Below are 15,908 nucleotides of genomic sequence, written 5' to 3' on the forward strand. Positions count from 1 at the left end.
GTTTGTGCCCCTGTTGGGCTGTTAGGGGCTTATTCTGATTACATGGAGTAACTATATACTGGGATCTGACTCAGTGCCATTATATTTATAGCCAACTTACTTCTTGGAATGGATAATTCCTTCAAAGACCTAAGTTTGGAACACAAATTCTGATGAAATATGACTGGAAAAAGATGAAATGATGACTTTTTATCTCATAATTATGACTTGAAAAATGTAAAATTATGACTTTTAAACTCATAATTATGACTTTAAAAAGTCTGACTCTTCCTACTTATTAATTATGAGATAAAAAGACATAATTTCGACTTTTTAAAGTCATAATTCATCAGAATTTTTATTTTGGCCCCAATGCTCTTCCGTATATGTTTCCAATCATTTTTTTTTTGCATTATCAGTTCTGCATTGTGGCCGATAACTTGTTTTGCCCAAGTCCGTTGCGCAGCGAGGCTAGAGGATCAGGGATTCAGACCCCCAGTATAAATGTGAGCTGTTTATTTGTATGTAGCTATAAGCAATTGTAAAGCTTTTTCAGTTTTGCGTTGTTCTTAATGAATGGTTTTTGCCTCACTGCACAGCGAGACCAGCGGATCTGATGGCCGATCTCTCTGTGTTATATATATTTTTTTAATTTCTTTTGAATTTTTGATTGATTGGATTGATTTTTGATGATAAATACGGTGTCTGTGGGGTGCAGGGCAAGGTTTATATAATGTATACATTGTTATTGCTAGTTCAAGAGTTGGGGTGCCTATAGCCTAAAAATGGCTGTGCGCCTGTAGCCCTCATACTTTGCCCCCATTAGGGGGAAGTTCTAGTTTACAACACGTACACACTGGGGTAGAGTTTTATTCAGGAAAAGGTACATTTGTTATAGTAAAACATAAGAAAAGGAATGAAGGAAAGAATTCATATGGATTTGTTGGGTAGATCTTTTAGATGAAGGGTCCTAAATATCTGGATGATGCTTTATTTAAAAGATGTATCAGATTGAAGGGCCCATGTTGGAAATTCATGTTTAGCAGGTCTTTTGATTTGTAAATTTAAAAAAATCTAACTTTTTTTTTTTTTAATTTTGCAAAAACGAACAACAATGAAGAATTGTGTCCAGAAGGCACCCAGGAAAACAGTCTAAACTACACTGTCTAAAAATATTTATTTTGAAGAAATATAAACTTTGTTGTTTTTTTTTTCTTTTTTTACAGGTAAGAGGGTGTTTCGGCTAAAGTGCGCTTATGGGGGAATGTAATATGGGTCGCTACGGGAAAAAAAAGGTTGCGAGTTTTAAAGCTTGCCCTAGTGCCCAACATTGGCAAACATGCAGATATACACACTGCTTGCTGTTTTTATTCCATTCCCCCATATGGGAGCCTCTGAAAATCTCCGGCTGTAATTGACCTTACGCACCATCCCAGGTTGTGGTATTTAGTGCCATTACGCGCATTCATTCTGATTTATATTCAGCTTTATTTCTCATTTTTCATGGAAAGTTTGGTGAGAAGTTTAACCCGAAATCTGTTTTTCTTTCTTTTTTATGCAAAATCTGCGGATATCTGAGAAAACAAACTCTGCACGTAGGAACACAAGGACGACTTTGCCCAAATAGATGTAACAAAATATTTACTTTGTGGTATTTCGGAAGAAAGGGCTGTTTAGCCTGAGAAACCACAAAATTAACGGCTCAGCTCCGCAAACCTTCAGACATGTTTTCTCCAGTTTTCTGCTGCATCTTTCAGTTCTTGGTGTTGATTTTTTACATTAAATGTGGTTCGGTTATCTTTGACAATGTTTGTATTTATGTTTATGAAAAATAATAAAAATGACATAAAAAGTTCTCTCCATTTTGTTACTTTCGGAGACTTGGAGCATCTGCATTCAGCCATTACTAAACCTGTAATTAGGTATATAGTGTCTCAAACATCGGCGCCGTAACCAGCCCACTCCCAGCTTTGATTTCAGATCTCCCTGGAAACATTTCCCAAATCCGCTGATAAAAAAGTGGAGTTATTGCTACTCCACAATAACCGACGGATTTGTGTATCCATCTAGTTTTGGTCTAAAATAAATTAGGCAAGGTTTTATGATTTGGGCATCTCTGGACAAGAAAGGTGAGTTACTGATATATATTGGGTATTGTTGGCTTTGCTGAACTGTGTGTGTTTGTGTGTGTATTTGTGTATATGAGTCTGTGTGTGTTTATGCTACTTAAACATCATACCTGTTCATTTTTTACATGAAAGCACCAATGTATTGAATTAATAGCTCTCAGTTCCCATTTGTGTCTTTCAGGACCAGGCCTGTCCAATATATTTTTTCCATAAAATGCAATATATAAAACCTAAGCATTAGTGCCAACTAAATCAGGTCTGGTTCTTTCCCTTCATGCTCACTAGCAAACCCAATAGGATTGATAACCCCTAGTGGTAAAATAATCCCATTATAATCACTTGTCAAATTGTGTCTGATCTCTAGTTGTGTTTAACTCCATATATTTTTCCCTCTCGATTATTTAATGATTCTACTGTTTATCTTATTGTTACTTAAATGTGTGCACAGATCCAACCCCGAGTCCCCATTACCCAATACCTCGATGTACTGAGCCTCTAAAGGGAGATCCTGGAACCCCCGGGCCGCAAGGTGAGTGACTCTCCTAAACCAGAAATGTTCTTTCTTTCCATAAAGCTGTATAACTGGCCTGTCTGTAGTTCATCTTTATAACCCCACACGGATCTGTGCTTATCCGGTATATAAAGCCCTATACTGACTGTAGAATAATATCTGACAGTTCAGCAAATTGCTACCACTTAATATTGATTTCATTTCTTTTCAGGGCTGAAAGGATATCCTGGTATCAATGGGACAAATGGGGCAAAAGGTTTGTACAAGGGATTCAACTAGATTCTATCACCTAGTGGTAGGTATGAGAATAGCACTCAATAATAAGAAATCCAAGTCCAGCTTGGGACTCCTCCAGTTATATGGAGGTAACCTGAAAACATTTCTAATGTTTAGCACTGGCTCCTTCTGAAAGTTCAGACTCAGGCACATTTTACTGCTGCGCTGCAAGTTGGAGTGATATCCCCCCCCCCCCAGCAGCCGATCAGCAGAACAATGGGAAGGGAGCAAGATAGCAGCTCCCAGTAGGTATCAGAATAGCACTCAAAAGTAAGAAATCCAAGTCCGGCTTGGGACTCCTCCAGTTACATGGGAGTAGGAGAAACAACAGGTTAGCTGAAAGCAGTTCTAATGTGTAGCGCTGGCTCTTTTTTCAGAGGCCAAAATCGTCAGTATAAATAAACCCAGATACTAGAATGGCTAAAGCTCTCCGTTTTTTTATTTTGCAAGAGATAATATGACACCTGCAGGCACCTGTAACCCTAACTGTTAGCTCTGTATCTATCCATCATATGGGTGAGGCATGGGTGTTAATAAGACCTGTGTAGGGAAGCCCAGAAATTTCAGTTGGTCCCGTGCCAAGAAATGGTTCCAGAGATTATATTTATGCCAATATACATTTCCCTTTTGAATCCATTTACCAAAATTTGTTTATACAGGCGATCCTGGTGAGATGGGAGCACAAGGTCCAAAAGGTAAGTTTTTTTTAAAAGAAAATCCTTTTATAAGATTTAAGTTGTTCCTTTTTTGGCGGTTCCACATATTTCTTATATTATGGCTTGTGCATGGCCCCAATGTGTTATTCGTATACAGTATATACCTTTACCACTCCCTAAGACTCACCTGGTTTATACTTAGTACCAATCTACCCTTCAGCCAGTCCTTCGATGGGTAACCTCTTGTCCTTTAATGCTTTTCATCATGTGCTTTTATCAACAGGAGAAAAAGGTGTAAACGGAACAAATGGTGAGTAAAAATTATTCAACAAATGCCTAACTGGCCATAGTGCCAGATGTGTTTGAGATGACAGGAACCTGAATAGGAGAATTCCCTGGTGCTTCCGATCAGCCATCTAGGGCCCAAAAACTTGCTTGAATATATCGGAATGGGATTCCCTAAGCTGACTGAGCAGCAGCAAAGAGCTGCACTTTAGGAAGTTACTTGGTAGAAATGGGAAATTCCTTTTGACTTGGCCAATGAGTGCAGCTTTCTTCTGCTACACAGTTAGGTTTATTAAACAGGCCAGGAATTTAGTATATACTTAACTGTTTGCTCAACATGCTCTATTTAATTATACAATCCTAAATATATTACATTGATTTATATTAATGAATATTACAGTGTCTGCTGCACGGCTGTATTTTGGTCCAGTGCTGCTCTGGGTACCGCCTAGTGGTTGGAGTGCTCAGTGGTGCGTATGTGTGATGCTCCTTTCCCCCATGGTGCATTGCAAGTTACACCCCTTCCCTCCATTGCCCCCCTAAACTGCACAAGCCCTTGAGTGCCTATATGGTAAATACGCCTCTGGTCTGCTGGCAGCAGTTGGATATGTGATGGTGCAGGGAGTCGCCATCATAGCTGGAGAAAATGTAGATTTGGGGTGGCTTAGCATACCAAAAAAAAAGACCAAGTGCTATTTACTTACATATAATTATGACAATAAAGTTATCTGTGAGCCTTCGGTTGGTTGGCTCCCTTTATGTTTACACTCCTCCCTTGGGGGTCACGCTTTTTAGAACAACCCACGGATCTCTAAACCTGCCGTACTTGTAAAGGCCTGCCCATTCTGCGGGGTTTGGTGTAGATTGTAGAGATACTTGGAACTCTACTCAAGGGATGAGTACATAAGAACACTTTACTAGTTGACCTCTGCTTTGGTGGTGATCAACTGGGATGAGATCTGATGAGTAGGATGGCCATGTTCCTTAGAAACCACCAGCGAGGGCACCAGTTGTTATTGCTGTGCCCCGAAAAAACATGGAGGAGTCATGATGTAGCAATGAAAGCTAATATGGGATCTTGTCCCAGTGTAATTAATTGCTTAATCAGCCTGGTTTCCGCAACCTGGTGTCTGACGTTCTATTGTTCTACTGTTCTAGGTGCCAGGAACTGCAAGGAGCTGCTGCATCAGGGGGTGGTAATGAGCGGTTGGTACACAATATACCCGGATGGGATGGCGCCCCTGCAGGTTCTGTGTGACATGGACACTGATGGGGGAGGTTGGATAGTAAGTACCAACAGTCTGCCCAATCATCTTTCTTTGATAAATATGTTTTATACCATTAACTCCTCTGGAAACTGCTTTTATTTCCCATCAGACCTTACATTCTTTTTCATCTAATATCGAACATAAAAACAATCCCTTTAAAGCTCCTCTACTGGCAGCGCCTCATAGCTGTCACTCATGGGAGATCCAAATCCAAAATATGCATGCTTAGGGGAGATACCTACTTTATGTGAATTATTAGCAAGATCTGTAGGTTAGTGTATTGCACCGTAGGTCATGTCTGAACTGGGATTCAAAATAGCAACCCCCCAGCCCAATAAATAGTGACTGTCTGTGGCACCTTACAGCCCCCCTGGCATTCCCAGTACCCAGAGGCACAAACAGCCCCCCCAGCCCAATAAATAGTGAGTATCTGTGGCACCTTACAGCCCCCCTGGCATTCCCAGTACCCAGAGGCACAAACAGCCCCCCCAGCCCAATAAATAGTGAGTGTCTGTGGCACCTTACAGCCCCCCTGGCATTCCCAGTACCCAGAGGCACAAACAGCCCCCCCCAGCCCAATAAAAAGTGAGTGTCTGTGGCACCTTACAGCCCCCCTGGCATTCCCAGTACCCAGAGGCACAAACAGCCCCCCCCAGCCCAATAAATAGTGAGTGTCTGTGGCACCTTACAGCCCCCCTGGCATTCCCAGTACCCAGAGGCACAAACAGCCCCCCCCAGCCCAATAAAAAGTGAGTGTCTGTGGCACCTTACAGCCCCCCTGGCATTCCCAGTACCCAGAGGCACAAACAGCCCCCCCAGCCCAATAAATAGTGACTGTCTGTGGCACCTTACAGCCCCCCTGGCATTCCCAGTACCCAGAGGCACAAACAGCCCCCCCAGCCCAATAAATAGTGACTGTCTGTGGCACCTTACAGCCCCCCTGGCATTCCCAGTACCCAGAGGCACAAACAGCCCCCCCAGCCCAATAAATAGTGAGTGTCTGTGGCACCTTACAGCCCCCCTGGCATTCCCAGTACCCAGAGGCACAAACAGCCCCCCCAGCCCAATAAATAGTGACTGTCTGTGGCACCTTACAGCCCCCCTGGCATTCCCAGTGCCCAGAGGCACAAACAGCCCCCCAGCCCAATAAATAGTGAGTGTCTGTGGCACCTTACAGCCCCCCTGGCATTCCCAGTACCCAGAGGCACAAACAGCCCCCCCAGCCCAATAAATAGTGACTGTCTGTGGCACCTTACAGCCCCCCTGGCATTCCCAGTACCCAGAGGAACAAACAGCCCCCCCAGCCCAATAAATAGTGAGTGTCTGTGGCACCTTACAGCCCCCCTGGCATTCCCAGTACCCAGAGGAACAAACAGCTCCCCCCCCAGCCCAATAAATAGTGACTGTCTGTGGCACCTTACAGCCCCCCTGGCATTCCCAGTGCCCAGAGGCACAAACAGCCCCCCAGCCCAATAAATAGTGAGTGTCTGTGGCACCTTACAGCCCCCCTGGCATTCCCAGTACCCAGAGGCACAAACAGCCCCCTAGCCCAATAAATAGTGACTGTCTGTGGCACCTTACAGCCCCCCTGGCATTCCCAGTGCCCAGAGGCACAAACAGCCCCCCAGCCCAATAAATAGTGAGTGTCTGTGGCACCTTACAGCCCCCCTGGCATTCCCAGTACCCAGAGGCACAAACAGCCCCCCAGCCCAATAAATAGTGAGTGTCTGTGGCACCTTACAGCCCCCCTGGCATTCCCAGTACCCAGAGGCACAAACAGCCCCCCCCCCAGCCCAATAAATAGTGACTGTCTGTGGCACCTTACAGCCCCCCTGGCATTCCCAGTACCCAGAGGCACAAACAGCCCCCCCAGTCCAATAAATAGTGAGTGTCTGTGGCACCTTACAGCCCCCCCTGGCATTCCCAGTACCCAGAGGCACAAACAGCCCCCTAGCCCAATAAATAGTGACTGTCTGTGGCACCTTACAGCCCCCCTGGCATTCCCAGTACCCAGAGGCACAAACAGCCCCCCAGCCCAATAAATAGTGAGTGTCTGTGGCACCTTACAGCCCCCCTGGCATTCCCAGTACCCAGAGGCACAAAAAGCCCCCCAGCCCAATAAATAGTGAGTGTCTGTGGCACCTTACAGCCCCCCTGGCATTCCCAGTACCCAGAGGCACAAACAGCCCCCCCCCCAGCCCAATAAATAGTGACTGTCTGTGGCACCTTACAGCCCCCCTGGCATTCCCAGTACCCAGAGGCACAAACAGCCCCCCCAGTCCAATAAATAGTGAGTGTCTGTGGCACCTTACAGCCCCCCCTAGCATTCCCAGTACCCAGAGGCACAAACAGCCCCCTAGCCCAATAAATAGTGACTGTCTGTGGCACCTTACAGCCCCCCTGGCATTCCCAGTACCCAGAGGCACAAACAGCCCCCCCAGCCCAATAAATAGTGAGTGTCTGTGGCACCTTACAGCTCCCCCTGGCATTCCCAGTACCCAGAGGCACAAACAGCCCCCCCAGCCCAATAAATAGTGACTGTCTGTGGCACCTTACAGCCCCCCTGGCATTCCCAGTACCCAGAGGCACAAACAGCCCCCCCAGCCCAATAAATAGTGACTGTCTGTGGCACCTTACAGCCCCCCTGGCATTCCCAGTACCCAGAGGCACAAACAGCCCCCCCAGCCCCAATAAATAGTGACTGTCTGTGGCACCTTACAGCCCCCCTGGCATTCCCAGTACCCAGAGGCACAAACAGCCCCCCAGCCCAATAAATAGTGACTGTCTGTGGCACCTTACAGCCCCCCTGGCATTCCCAGTACCCAGAGGCACAAACAGCCCCCCCAGCCCAATAAATAGTGACTGTCTGTGGCACCTTACAGCCCCCCTGGCATTCCCAGTACCCAGAGGCACAAACAGCCCCCCCAGCCCAATAAATAGTGACTGTCTGTGGCACCTTACAGCCCCCCTGGCATTCCCAGTACCCAGAGGCACAAACAGCCCCCCCAGCCCAATAAATAGTGAGTGTCTGTGGCACCTTACAGCCCCCCTGGCATTCCCAGTACCCAGAGGCACAAACAGCCCCCCCAGCCCAATAAATAGTGACTGTCTCTGGCACCTTACAGCCCCCCTGGCATTCCCAGTACCCAGAGGCACAAACAGCCCCCCCAGCCCAATAAATAGTGAGTGTCTGTGGCACCTTACAGCCCCCCTGGCATTCCCAGTACCCAGAGGCACAAACAGCCCCCCCCAGCCAAATAAATAGTGACTGTGGCACCTTACAGCCCCTGGCATTCCCAGTACCCAGAGGCACAAACAGCCCCCCCCAGCCCAATAAATAGTGACTATCTGTGGCACCTTACAGCCCCCCTGGCATTCCCAGTACCCAGAGGCACAAACAGCCCCCCAGCCCAATAAATAGTGAGTGTCTGTGGCACCTTACAGCCCCCCTGGCATTCCCAGTACCCAGAGGCACAAACAGCCCCCCCCAGCCCAATAAATAGTGACTATCTGTGGCACCTTACAGCCCCCCTGGCATTCCCAGTACCCAGAGGCACAAACAGCCCCCCCAGCCCAATAAATAGTGACTGTCTGTTGCACCTTACAGCCCCCCCTGGCATTCCCAGTACCCAGAGGCACAAACAGCCCCCCCCAGCCCAATAAATAGTGACTATCTGTGGCACCTTACAGCCCCCCTGGCATTCCCAGTACCCAGAGGCACAAACAGCCCCCCCAGCCCAATAAATAGTGACTGTCTGTGGCACCTTACAGCCCCCCTGGCATTCCCAGTACCCAGAGGCACAAACAGCCCCCCCAGCCCAATAAATAGTGACTGTCTGTGGCACCTTACAGTCCCCCTGGCATTCCCAGTACCCAGAGGCACAAACAGCCCCCCCAGCCCAATAAATAGTGAGTGTCTGTGGCACCTTACAGCCCCCCTGGCATTCCCAGTACCCAGAGGCACAAACAGCCCCCCCAGCCCAATAAATAGTGACTGTCTGTGGCACCTTACAGCCCCCCTGGCATTCCCAGTACCCAGTGGCACAAACAGCCCCCCCCAGCACAATAAATAGTGACTGTCTGTGGCACCTTACAGCCCCCCTGGCATTCCCAGTACCCAGAGGCACAAACAGCCCCCCCAGCCCAATAAATAGTGACTGTCTGTGGCACCTTACAGCCCCCCTGGCATTCCCAGTACCCAGAGGCACAAACAGCCCCCCCAGCCCAATAAACAGTGAGTGACTATGGCACCTTACAGCAGCCCCTTTGCCAGAACCCACAGATTGCCAGTCTGGACCTGCCCTAGGTATCACCCAGAGCCCAGGGCAGTATTACCTGCAACTTTCTTTATCCTGTGCAGGTTTTCCAAAGACGCTATGACGGCTCAGTAGACTTCTACCTTGGCTGGGATTCCTACAAGAGGGGGTTTGGCAGCCGCCTGACTGAGTTCTGGTTGGGGAATGACAATCTCAGCAATTTCACATCATCAGGTACAGCTTTTCATTTGTCAGTCTATTGTTATTTGGGTGATATAAATTTAAAAACCTATTGTGTTTTTAGGGCAGAAGACTTCTGAATGACCCCAGTCCCTTGGGGGGAAAACATATCTAATAACACCAAGTACATGTCAAATAAGAATCAGTATTTCAGTATTTGCATCAGAGATGCCCACCCTGCAGCCCTATTAACTGCAACTCTGAGCATTATAATTCTCATACACACAGAAGGCCCCTCATTGTTTGGTGCCTCCCCTTCCTTGATTGGGTGATACAGTTCTGTACTGGGACCCATGACAATAGAGATGGCCGTACGTGGGCAGGTTTGGCAGTGCAGTTGGAATCAGCCAAATTGCTCAGCTCCTGGGTATCTGTACCTGTTTAGTGTCAGGTCGTTACTTGGTGACTCCACCGCTAGGGATGCCCCCTGGCCAGTATTTTAGTGGCTTGAGCAGTAAAAATGATGCTTAATCCCAGTGTTTAATAGGGAAAACATATATTTCGAAAGGCTGTTATTTTTTCAGGAAAGGTTAACCCCCCCTTTAATTGCTTAGTTCCTGTCTGATCATTTGATCATTTATTTACTCCTGACCTGATCCCTACTGAACTTCACAATATGATGCTGATATGATACCATTGATACCACACTGTTGCCTGTTCCTAAGTGCCGGCTTTGTCCATAGTCCCTTCCTCTTGGTCCTAATGGCCTTGCAGCCCTGAAAGGCAGGGGTCAATCTTTCCACTCTCATCTGCCCCATTCTAAAGCGTGGGCATATATAAAGTACTTATAGTATATAATATCTACCCAGCCAGCCCAGGGGCCAATCAGGTGGGGCCAATGTATTTCCAACTTAACCCGAGAGAAAGTCGGACGGAGTGGAAAAAGCAAAATCTAATGTATGGAAATGAGCATAAGAACATTCCGTTGCGTTACTGGGCCTTCACCTACAGTAATGAGCCTTTCTGTTTCCTTAGGAACATGGGAAATGAGAGTCGATCTGAGAGACTTTGATAACATACAGCATTACGCAAAATACTCGTCTTTCAGGGTTTTACCAGAGTCGGACAATTATACACTAATAATCGGCCCATATGTTGCTGGTGATGCAGGTAAGAAGGGACATTTTAATTGTTTGTTATGTTTGAACCATCCCTGCTTCAGAATACAGAACCTCACAAACCTTTGTTTATTCCAGTTTCCTCTCTCCCTGAAGCCCAATTCCCTGTTTGTGCTTCTGGTTTAGGCTTATGGTCTTTACTTTGGGCAGATTTGTGGCACAAAATACTTACTTACAAAACATACACAATTTTTAGCCAAAATGTGCTCTGTGTTTAGTGACCTGTAGGCAGAGCCTGGTCCTGTCAGTTCACACAGATACAGGCAGAATGGGGGACAAAACATTGTTTTCTTCATCAGTGTTGTTACTCTGGCAGAAAAATGTGGTATGTGGGTCCAACAGAAAATTCTCAGAGAGTGGGTATATAGAGCTGCCAAACAAATATGTTTTGACTCAAATAAGTAAATTTTTAAGCACCGTTATTCTGTGATTTAACATGTATTAATCAGATTGAAAACCAGAACCCCTCAGTGACTTCTAATATCCTTATCATTTACAGTAGGGGGTACATTATCCCTTATAATACATGAGGGATACTCAGAGTTCCCTGTATAACTCAGCCTGCAGCCTTGTGCCTTTATATGGGCACAGAACCCCTCAGTGACTGCTAATATCCTTATCATTTACAGTAGGGGGTACATTATCCCTTATAATACATGAGTGATACTCAGAGTTCCCAGAGTCACAGAATGGTCATTTGCTGTCATTACTGTATCGGCACTAGGCCAATGAAAGGGAATTGCTGCTCTATGGACCGAGACAAACCTGTTCCCATGTAATTAATATCCCACAGCACTGTACCTGCCTAATGTTTTTTTCTCATTCTTCCCTCATAAGGAGACTCCATGATTTATTCCAACTACTCTAAATTCACCACAAAGGACCGGGACAATGATATGTATGAAGGTAAATGCGCTGACATCGACCGCGGAGCCTGGTGGTACAAGAGATGCTATAATGCCAACTTGAACGGATTTTACCATCTAGCGCAGAACTATAATATAGATAGCATCTGCTGGCTCAGCTTAGGAAGCTATTATTCCTTCAAATTCACTGAGATGAAAATGAGGCCAGCGTAAGGCTTCCGATTCACAGCTGATTTGGTGCTATGTGGCATATTGTGCAATTTGGCAACACAGGTAGATGATACCACAGCTTGTATATCATAATCCTGGTTAATCATTGACCAATGCACATACCAACTGGTCATCAACCAATCAGAATTCATGCATTTGTGGTAGTCAGCTGTAGCACAATAACTTTTGAGTGGGGTTGTTCAGAACACTCACACACAGAACAATGGGTCATCCAAACAGTTGGTGGCTGCATGTGTGGCCATCTTAAAACAGTTCAGTATTCAGGGTCAGACTGGGGGGTGCAGGGCCCACCGGGCTCCTATCCCAGGGGCCCTGCATCAGTCGCACCCCCTAACCCAACCCAGAATCCCCCCTAACCCCACGCAGGATCCCCATCCGTCGTCCTCCCCTGCACATGCGTAAGTTTAACGCATCAGGGGAGGACCGGTCGGCCGGGGGAGTGCCGGCAAGGGTCGGGGGCCACCAGGATCTTTCCCAGTGTCCCGTCGGCCCAGTCCGACCCTGTCAGTAATGCCATGCCTGGTAATTGTATAATTCAAATGAATTCATAGACCCATCTACTAAAATACCCGATCATCACCGTAAGGCAAATCCTGTTAAACACATGCTCCTACCACTCTTGTAAAATTTCTATTATAACTGGCTTTGGGTGCTGGCAGCTGTAGTGAAAATGAGCTTTTGGGCTGAAAGATGAATGTCCTTGCCCTGGTGTATAAGCAATAAACTGAATAACAACAAAACAGTGCAACACAAAACCGTATGCAAAAGGACGACTGTGACAATTCTGAACAACGTTGACTTCATTCCAAAATTCCAGAGTAAAGATAGCTTGTCTCCTGAATATTTGAGTCCTTGTTATTAGTCCCCAAATGCTCTGACGAAGGGCGAATTCTCCCCTAAATTTCATCGGAAGGGTGGATTTGCCCATCAATACCTTGTCCTTCAATATCCTTCACAAATCTAAGAAGAATGAAGGCTTGTCTCCCAAATATATGATGAAGGGTGGCTTGTCCTTCAGAAAACCAGAGTAAGAAGAAAGGGAGGCGTGTCCTCCCAAATGATGAGGATGAGTGACTTTCACCATGAGTTCATGATGAAGGGTGTCTTCCCAAAGTCCCTTAGAAGGGTGGCTTCCCTTGTAAAATCCTGAGGAAGGGGCTTGCCTCCCATTAAAGTTAATTTTGTGTTCAAAAGAGGGTTTGGAATAACACTTTGTGCTTGTTTTCCATGTCATGTTTGTTCCTTTGTATTCCTTCCATTTGCTGTTCCAAATAGCAGAGCAAGATGTACCTTCCTTGGAAAATGGTTGATGGGTTGATGGTTTCAGGGTCTTCTTCATATAACATATTTTAAACTGTGAGGTGTGTGATTTTAATGAAGTTTGATATCTCTGCAATATATAATTTTAAACAATATGCAAAATTAAAGGGAAAGTATACCAGCTTTTGGAAAACTGTTGCAATAAATAGGGCTTGAGCTGAACGCACTTTTTGCCTATGTTTTGCCCAGTGATATCTATGTGTTGTGTTATTTCTTGCACTGAATAGAACAACATTTGAAAATGAAACTAACATTCTATTTCCTGATCCCAAAGAGCAAAGTCAAACAAAACAGCAGTCCACTTAGGCACCTCCTTATGAATAAACTCCTCCCTTTCCCAACTACAGACCACTATCATTTTACATATCATTATACATAGCTTTATCAGTGGACTGGGAGCTCCCAGTATCCTGCTCAGCCTTTGAAGTGTTGGGTTAAAGCTTGACCATTAATGTTGTAAACTCTCACAGTCAGTCCTTTACTTCCACCGGAGTCATTACTTCCCTTCACCTGTGTTTTTTATGATATTCTGTAACCCTTGTGCTTGATTTGCTCTGTTGTTGTTCCATATCCCTTTCTGTGAGCTGATACTGAAAGAATAAATGCTGTGCCACATCTGTATCTTCTATGGTATATTGACCTTGTTGTATCAGATATATAGAAGACACTAGGATACGTAGTAGACTTTAGAATATAAGTTTTATGACTTTCTGTAGTTCAAGCCCTGTTTAAGTTCCAACATTATGTATCTTACTGCCCCCAGGGTCCTAACAAGGTTACTGAGAACATTGCCGGTCCAACATAGTACTAAGAATATTTAAGATAGCAAATAACATTCCTCAGTCTTAAGGTATGGAATCTTCAGGTTGCTGCATTGTGGGTATAAAAATGTGGCTGTTTATGGGGTGCCATTTGCCCGAAGTACATTTTGTCCACAAAAATACATTCTGTATAAAAAGAACTATCCCCATTTCACAGAATGAATATGTGGCCACTAGTGATGAGCGAATCTGTTCCGTTTCGCTTCGCCGAAAAATTCGCGAATCTTTGAAAAGATCCGCGAAACGGCGAAAAATTCACGAAACGGCGAAAATGTTGTGCGACAAAAAAAATTGTCGCCCGCGGCTATTATTTTGTCGCGCGGCTATTGTTTCGTCTCCCGCGGCTATTGTTTTGTCACGCGGCTATTATTTCGTCGCCCGCAGCTATTATTTTGTCACACGGCTATTGTTTCGTCGCGCGGCTCTTGTTTCGTCGCCCGCGGCTATTATTTTGTCGCGCGCTATTGTTTCGTCGCCCGCGACTATTCTTTTTTGACGCCGGCGACAATTTTTGGACGTGCGGCGAATTTTTCTGCGGCGAAATTTTTCATCCGTTTCGCGAAACAATCCGCCAATGGCGAAACGCGGAAATTCGCCGCGAATCCATGCCTGGCGAAACTTTTCGCCCATCACTAGTGGCCACTGGTAACAAATACACAGAAGACATATGTCTGAGAATAAAATACATTTTATGCACAAAAGGATATAATTATATTACAAACTCCCTTCTGTAAATGTTAACAAGCATTCTGCCTCACAAATGTATAACATCCATGCAGCAGAACTAGTTTTTTACAGAATAAATTATGTAAAACAAAACTTTGCCATATAGATGAGCCCTCTCAGCCCTGGCCCTCTCGATTTCTCCATCTAACCTCCTCCTTTGATCTCCGGCAGTGGGACTAATACAGCTACCCATAAGGATGGGCATTTCCTACATCTGCATTTAACAGTGAGCCTTTTCCTTTCAGATCATCATATTATCTCTTTTTCTCGCACGTGTCTCCTTCCCCTTTTACTTCTACTGACGCTCAGCTTAAAACCCTGATTCGCAACACTCGAATGGTTCATATAACTGCTCTCTCTAACTCTCTTAGCTCTAGCCTCTCCTCCTTCTGTGCTTCCTCTGATCCTGAGTTACTGGTAAATAGCTAGAACTCTATTTTATCATCCGCAATTAACACCCATGCCCCCCTGCAGCTGCAGCGCAGTCGTGCCCACAACCCCCGTCCCTGGCTTAACCCTCAGACGCCATTTCTGCTCCTGTGCACGATCTGATGAGCGCATTTGGAGGAAATCTCGTGTGAAAGCGGATTTCCTTCACTATAAATTTCTTATGGTGAGTCTCAATACTGCCCTATCCCAGGCCAAGCAAGCATACTATAACTCACTTGTAAATAATAATAAATCAAACCCGCAGCGCTTATTCTCCATATTTAACTCTCTACTTCATCCTTCACCTATTGAATCAGTCGTATCTGAACACACCCCCCAGGACTTTGCTGACTTCTTTAAAAGCAAAGTCGATTCCATCTGCAAAAAATTTTCCCAACCTTCAGATACCGGTAATCTCAACCTTCCCGAATCTCCTCTTTCTCTATTCAGCTCCTTAGATCTCGTAACAGAGTTTGAAGTTTCTCAGCTTCTCTGATCCTCCCCGCCTACTCCCTGCTCACTGGGCCCCATGCCCCCATCCCTACTAACAGTGTGCCCCTGCCCTTACTCCAGCTCTTACCCACATATTCAGTTCCTCTCCGCCTACTCCCTGCTCACTGGGCCCCATGCCCCCATCCCTACTAACAGTGTGCCCCTGCCCTTACTCCAGCTCTTACCCACATATTCAGTTCCTCTCCGCCTACTCCCTGCTCACTGGGCCCCATGCCCCCATCCCTACTAACAGTGTGCCCCTGCCCTTACTCCAGCTCTTACCCACATATTCAGTTCCTCTCCGC

General features: G+C 45.9%; 1 protein-coding gene across 1 annotated transcript; it reads left to right on the forward strand.

The window, feature by feature from the left end:
- The first annotated feature begins 1,116 nt into the window (after positions 1-1,116).
- On the forward strand, positions 1,117-13,756 carry LOC101733516 (ryncolin-1). Its single transcript, XM_018094757.2, has 8 exons — positions 1,117-2,637; positions 2,831-2,875; positions 3,555-3,590; positions 3,835-3,861; positions 4,995-5,122; positions 9,465-9,594; positions 10,576-10,710; positions 11,556-13,756. Exons 3-8 carry the CDS (start codon positions 3,569-3,571, stop codon positions 11,795-11,797), a joined length of 684 nt encoding a protein of 227 aa, XP_017950246.1. The 5' UTR covers positions 1,117-2,637; positions 2,831-2,875; positions 3,555-3,568; the 3' UTR covers positions 11,798-13,756.
- The last annotated feature ends 2,152 nt before the right edge of the window (positions 13,757-15,908 follow it).

The sequence above is a fragment of the Xenopus tropicalis genome, chromosome 6, assembly GCF_000004195.4.
Source record: "Xenopus tropicalis strain Nigerian chromosome 6, UCB_Xtro_10.0, whole genome shotgun sequence".
Classification (NCBI taxonomy): domain Eukaryota; kingdom Metazoa; phylum Chordata; class Amphibia; order Anura; family Pipidae; genus Xenopus; species Xenopus tropicalis.

Bases quoted from the DNA above. Each gene is read 5' to 3' on its own strand.
- LOC101733516 (XM_018094757.2), top strand. From the start codon at position 3,569: ATGGGAGCACAAGGTCCAAAAG. The intron at 3,591-3,834 runs GTAAGTTTTTTT...TTTTATCAACAG, and splicing joins GGGAGCACAAGGTCCAAAAG to GAGAAAAAGGTGTAAACGGA. The intron at 10,711-11,555 runs GTAAGAAGGGAC...TTCCCTCATAAG, and splicing joins ATATGTTGCTGGTGATGCAG to GAGACTCCATGATTTATTCC.